The sequence below is a fragment of the Panicum hallii genome, chromosome 5 (genome assembly GCF_002211085.1).
Source record: "Panicum hallii strain FIL2 chromosome 5, PHallii_v3.1, whole genome shotgun sequence".
NCBI lineage: Eukaryota > Viridiplantae > Streptophyta > Magnoliopsida > Poales > Poaceae > Panicum > Panicum hallii.
In genome coordinates, this window is record NC_038046.1 from 33,629,188 (window position 1) to 33,635,672 (window position 6,485).

Consider the following 6,485-nt stretch of genomic DNA (forward strand, 5'->3'; position numbering starts at 1 on the left):
GGAGTGTCCAAAGTTACAATTTTGGCCGGTGCTCTAGTTGGTTTTACCAGAAATTTGCACGGAGATGTAAAATTAAAAACCAAGATTGGTGGTACTGGATGCGATCTTGTAAATTTTGAAATGGATTAGCATGATTCTTCTTTGCTTAATAGTTTGGGTATATCTCACCTTAGATTCTCTGTGTGTTGTTTCTAGACACTTTCATATATGTTGTGGCAACTATTAAATGTTTTTAGAACAATTTCTGGGAACTGTTGGGTGGGAAGCATTTTTTCTCTGAATAATTTTTGGCAAGATCCCAAAACTATCTTTTAGGACTATATTCATATTGTTTAGGTATTCTTGAAGATGCTCTAAGCGTACGGCTAGCTGCTTGGGAGATACGAAAAGTAGTAGGTAGGTTCTAAGATGTACTATTACCTTTGTTTGCGATAGAACCCAAGCCGTGCGTTGTTACTATTAATCACAGACTTAATAAGTTAATGTATTCCCTGATCAACTGCGATAGTTCAGACATCGTTTTATTTTTTAATTAAGGTTATAAACCGGCATCTATATCCAACTGGTGGATACATACATCCTAAAGTTACAAAAGTTCTTAGACAGCGTTTTCTTGATGTGAATTCTGTTTTTGGACAGCTAAACACAAATAGATCAGTTCTTATTACTTAAATATTGCAGCATTGCATTATTTTCAAGTCAGCTCTGCCGCCCCTCCTGCACTATGGACTTCGACGAGTGGTTACAGCACACGGAGATGGAGCGAGAAGCACATCAGCGAGAAATGGAGATGGAGCTAGACGATCTGGAGGACTTCACCCTCATGACGATGTGCATGTCGGGTCCCCATTTGCCTCGCGAAAGGGTGCCTCGCCAAATCGTACCTCGTGATCACCATGATGGTTTCCGTCGGATATGGGCAGACTACTTCGCTCCCCAGCCGGTGTATGGGGACCGGCTGTTTCGAGAACGGTCCGTCGCATGCATGTGTTACATAATGTTGTCTGCGTTTTCATGGCGAGTGGACTAATACTTGTTGTCTTTGACTCTGCAGCTTCCGTATGCGACGGCATGTGTTCCTTCGGATTGTCGACGCGGTGCAGAGGGTGGATCCTTATTTCATCCAGCGTCCGGACTGCACAGGCCTTATGGGAATATCTGCCTTGCAGAAGTGCATCACCCCCATTCGCATCCTGGCTTACGGATTACCAGCCAATGCGGTCGATGAGTATGTGCGTATCGGTCCCTCGACAGCTCAAGAGGCCTTGAAGCATTTCTGTCGAGCAGTCATCGATGCATTTGGTGGATACTATCTGCGAGCGCCAACTGAAGAGGATGTCCGCCGCCTCGTCGAGGAAGGTGAACAACGGGGATTCCCGGGAATGCTTGGCAGCATAGACTGCATGCATTGGACGTGGCGTAATTGCCCATCATCGTGGAAGGGCATGTTCACCGGCCGTGGGAAATCACCTTCTATGATTCTAGAGGCTGTGGCGTCCAGGAACCTATGGATTTGGCACGCTTACTTTGGAATGCCAGGTAGCTGCAACGACATCAACGTTCTTCACAGATCGAGTCTCTTTGACCGCTTCATGCAGGGGACCTCGACGCCGGTGAACTTCACAGTCAATGGGCATTCATACAATATGGGATATTACCTGGCAGATGGAATCTACCCAGACTGGCCCGCATTTGTGAAGACCGTCCGTCATCCGATGGAGATGAAGACTCGCCTCTTCGCCGCAAAACAGGAGGGTGCTCGCAAGGATGTTGAGAGAGCATTTGGTGTGCTTCAGGCCCGGTGGGCAGTGATTCGTGGGCCGGCCTATCCATGGGACAGGGACGACGTGCGGGATATGATGACCGCATGCATAATTATGCATAACATGATCATCGAGGACGAGGGTGACAGCGCAACGAACACCAGCTTTGAAAATCCCGGGCAGCATGTCGACCTATCAACGGGGAACTTGGTGGACCGACATGCATTTGTTCAAGCACATCACCGGCTACGAGATCGTGATGTCCATTTTCGCCTGCAGTCAAATCTAATTGTGCATAATTGGAACCTACATGGGTCGATGGTTACCAGTGCGACCGATGTGCCACATGTGTGACCCCCAATTTCATGAGCTAAGCAGGTATGTACAACTGGTTCCCTGTTGCTCCCTATGATTGGTTTGTCAATGCTCCTTTTGATTGGCACCTCCAGTTTCCCCTGGTGTGTGAATATGCAGTCATGGATCTGCTAAGTACAAATTTTTTAGTTAGTGCCGAGACATACGTAGAAACTTGGGTGAAAGTTCCTCTCTTAATTTTTTATCTTATGGTGCACTTACCATGTGATAGCATCTTGGGTGTTGTTTTGATATGCTTTAACCACGTGCTAAGGCTTCTAAATATTTATCAGTTTCATTGGTCTCAGTGAGAAACATTGGCCATCCTTAAGTAATGTTTACGTATGCTCGTGTCAGGTGAAATACCTCTGTTTGTTGCAATACATGGTCAGGGATCTCGGGCTATTGTACAGTATCTTATCAGCAGTGGTGCCGATCCAAATGAAGCAAACAATCGTGGCATTACTCCACTCCACCTTGCAGCAGGACAAGGCCTGTTGTGCCCATGTTGTGTGTGTTTTGGAGTTTTAGCTGTTTCTCAGTGAGCTTTTTTTTAAGGTTTATCCTGGCAAATCTGTATTGCTTTGACACAGTGGGTTGCTTCATATATCTTTTCAGATTGTATTACAAATGTCTATTCCATGTGCTTGAACTTAACATATCTCCTCCCAAACAAGACACATAAGTAGAGTTAAGCAATATTCACCTTGAGCCGTGCCTAAAAGAAAAGGGCATAATTCTGTAGGTTCAATGAAGTGATAAGGTGCTCCCATCTGTAACCTTTTATCAACTTATAATAGCTTGCACACTGCCTGCCTGCCTGGTTTTGTATCATTTGAATTTCAGGTCTTCTCAATCAGAGATGCTGCCGCTAACAACTTGAAGCGGCTTGCAGAGGAGTTTGGTCCAGAGTGGGCAATGCAGCATATAATTCCTCAGGTTATTTATCTACTATCTCAACACCTGATATTTGCATTTCCATGCCTCAAGTTATCATTCCAGTAGAATTGTCAATAATTCTCTGGCTTAGGTTTTCTCTGATTTGTTTGTTACCTTGTGAATGTTACTGATGCCAATTAGTTAATGTGCAAGTGCTGTAAACTTTGTAAATATCAATTAAGTTCGATTATAGCTCAGTGTGCAAATGTTAGTTAAGTTTGGTCATGCCAAATAAAGTAAATTCGTATGCTCTGAAAGAATTGCCCATCCTCCAAATTTCATGCTGCTGCATATTATCCTGGCAATGAATAGCAAACTATAGGGAATATGTGCCATTCGCATTCACTTTCTTATGATGGCATGGAATTTCTTCCAGTCTTACAAACTCTCTTGTGTGATTTTTCAGGTGCTGGAAAAGATCAACAATCCGCACTACCTGTATCGCATGACGATTCTGCAAGCTATCTCATTGTTGGCCCCTGTCATGGGTGCAGAAATCACTTGTCAAAAGCTGCTTCCAGTTGTCATTAATTCCTCAAAGGACAGGTGAGTGACCAGAGCATTCTGGGATAAATCCCATCTTTTCAAGGTCTCACTAACATGGATTAAATTTTCAGGGTTCCTAACATCAAGTTCAATGTTGCAAAAGTACTGCAGTCGCTTGTACCGATCCTTGATCAATCTGTGAGTTCCTATGGTTTTTGATGATACATTTGAAATTAATGTTATTGGGGAATATCATCAATGCTTACTCTGCAGGTTGTGGAGAAGACTGTGAAACCATGCCTTGTTGAGCTCAGCGAGGACCCTGATGTGGATGTAAGATACTACGCAAACCAGGCCCTGCAGGCGTGCGATCAAATGATGGTGTCAAGCTAACTAGTCTGATATTTAGAGCTTGATTTTTCTTAGTCCAATTTTGGAGTGCCTGTAATTTGGCCTTTAGATTGAAGAGTTCCTTCTAGCCTCAGTAACAGATCGACTGCCATGCTGATAAATGGACGGTCTCGATCCCTTGTTCGTTGTGTTATTGATGTTGTAATTGAGCAAGACACAACACGTCGTTATTATGTGTGTTTACAAGGTAGATTGGACTTGTCTTTTTAAAAAAAATGCAGATTGGGCTTTGCTTTCTGTTTCTGATTTAATGTGCCCAATGTGTCTTCCTTGAGCCTTGCACTTGCAATATTATATCCGGAAAGTAGTTGAACTGCTGCATTTTACATTCATTTGCTAGTTTAAATTCAAATACGGGAAATGATTGCGTAAATCTAGTGTTATTTATCGGTAGCCCGTGGGCGTTCGCTCTTTGTTCTAAAAGATTGAACTGCTTTTCTTTTAGACTGGGACTCGCCTCCAACTATCATTTGCAACTATCTAGAGCTGTACTGTATGATCCAAATTCCAGGTGGACTCGACTCCACTATCATTTGCACAGTTTATCCAGAGAGGGAAGAAAGAAACAAGGCAAAGGACGTGAAGAAAGGTGCCAAACCTTTGAAGGGGAGCTCAGCTCAGTCGTCGTCCTCGTTGGAACCCACTCTGCACGCCATCTCCATTGCAGAACCCATTGTTGTGGCTCACTTCACTTGATTCCCCGCCTAATCACGCACCACATCGTTTGATTAGCAGGCAGCACGATACTTACTAGTGCTGCCAAGACCACAGGTCAACATGTCAGGCTCATCTGTCTGTTGCCATCAGTAGTATTCTTTCACCCTCTGAAACAAGGCAGGGTCACCTGTTCTTCTTCGTCGTTGACCAACTTACCACTCCTAAGTTAACATTACAGTTAACAATGTGCAGAGAGCAATATTTTCCATCAATCTAACTGGACTCCAACACACAGTTCATTTAAACAATAATTTTGGCAGTTCTTACAACACGCAGCACTAAAAGTTCTCAAACATGTAACAATATCTCTCGCTGCTCATACAACACTCAGCACATAAAGTTCTCAAACATGTAACGATAGTTCGAAGATAAGGAATACACGCAATGTTCCGCAATCGTACACAAAGTTCTCAAATAATACAGACAACATCAGCTGGTAAGGGCGATACCAGTCAGGGAGGAGGCAACGAGTACTTCGCAAGGATCTGCTCCTGCTGTCGCTTGTAGAACAATCGTAGCGCTGGCGAGCACCTGTCGAGATCTATACTAAGAATACGTTCTTCTTCCGCGCGTTCTTCCTTGGCGGCCCGACTCTGCTCCATCTCCAGCCGACGATCCTCATGCGCCAGACGACGTTCCTCCTGCGCCAGACGACGTTCCTCCAGCTCCCTTTCCACAGCCATCTTCTTCTCCTGCAGCTCCCTGTCCGTAGTGATCTTCTTCTCCTGCAGCACACACATCGTGGCGTGGTGGGTGGCCATCTCAGCCTGACCCTCCTTTATTATTGACAACTTGTTGCCCCACATATCATTCATTTGTGAAATGTATTCCGACGAGGACAACGATGTGGCGGCCTTTTTGCTCGCTGCTTTAGTGGTATCCCTCCCAGCCGGCCTCTTGCTCCCGTTGGAGGACGGGGGATCAGACTCGGCAGCACCGCCCACTCCGTTGGCACCGCCAGCTGCTGCATCGGAGGAGTCGTCGTCGAGCACATGTACCTTGGAGTGAGCCCCAATGCACGCCTCCCACTTTGGCTCATCCTTCAACAACTTCCAGGAGTGCATCTGGGTGAAAGGCTTCTGCAATGCCGCAGCATACCGAGCCATTGCCTCCGTCGTCTGAACAAGATCAGCATAGACAAAAAAGAGGTGTATCAATTGTATAATTTGGATATCTGTATATAAGTAAAATCCAGGCCTAGGACGGTCCATCTGTGAAACGTACAGAAGTTGAGAAGCAGGTCAAGTACCTTGTCCGCGTCCGACATGCCGCTGGGATTCAAACGCAGAACGCAACTGTAGAACTCGGAAAACTTGGTGCAGCACTCTTTGATGTAGTCCCAACGAGTCGTGAGCGACTTCTGCGATCTCTCCGGGTAAACCCCTCGAGATGAGTTGTACCCTTTCATGATCCGTAACCAAAACCCTTCTTTCCGCTTCCCGGTGTTGACAACCGGGTCAGTACTTATGTTTAGCCACCACTTTGTCAGGTTCACGTCTTCTTCGGGATTGAAATTTGGAAGCTTAACCTTCGGACCACTTTTCCCAGCATCGGGGTCCCCCCTCGGACCCTCGGACCTTCACTGACCTGCTGCATTGGGGGTCCTGCTGGAGGCGGCATGGTTGGTGGAGCAGGGTAAAAATAAGGGGGTACTGGTGGCGGCATTCCGTATGGGTGGAAGGATCCCATCCAATGCTGCCGAGAGGCAGCATTGGCAGCAGCTTCAACCTCCTCTATCTCGTCATTGTTGCTGCATCCTTGCATGGCGTAATTGGTCACGCGGTCCATGACCCTACAAATCACAAAGCACAAAAA

General features: G+C 45.8%; 2 protein-coding genes across 3 annotated transcripts; both read left to right on the forward strand.

Moving 5' to 3' along the window:
* Positions 1 to 724: 724 nt before the first annotated feature.
* On the forward strand, positions 725 to 2,117 carry LOC112892613 (protein ALP1-like). The gene is made up of 2 exons (XM_025959747.1): positions 725 to 972; positions 1,055 to 2,117. Exons 1-2 carry the CDS (start codon positions 725 to 727, stop codon positions 2,115 to 2,117), a joined length of 1,311 nt encoding a protein of 436 aa, XP_025815532.1.
* An 836-nt stretch (positions 2,118 to 2,953) lies between these two features.
* LOC112895019 (protein phosphatase PP2A regulatory subunit A-like) lies at positions 2,954 to 4,199 on the forward strand. 2 transcript variants are annotated; one of them, XM_025962879.1, is made up of 4 exons: positions 2,954 to 3,056; positions 3,463 to 3,602; positions 3,674 to 3,740; positions 3,816 to 4,199. In XM_025962879.1, exons 1-4 carry the CDS (start codon positions 3,036 to 3,038, stop codon positions 3,933 to 3,935), a joined length of 348 nt encoding a protein of 115 aa, XP_025818664.1. In that variant the 5' UTR covers positions 2,954 to 3,035; the 3' UTR covers positions 3,936 to 4,199. The 2 variants fall into 2 exon arrangements, with proteins under 2 accessions (XP_025818664.1, XP_025818665.1); XM_025962880.1 differs by having other exon boundaries at positions 3,828 to 4,199.
* The last annotated feature ends 2,286 nt before the right edge of the window (positions 4,200 to 6,485 follow it).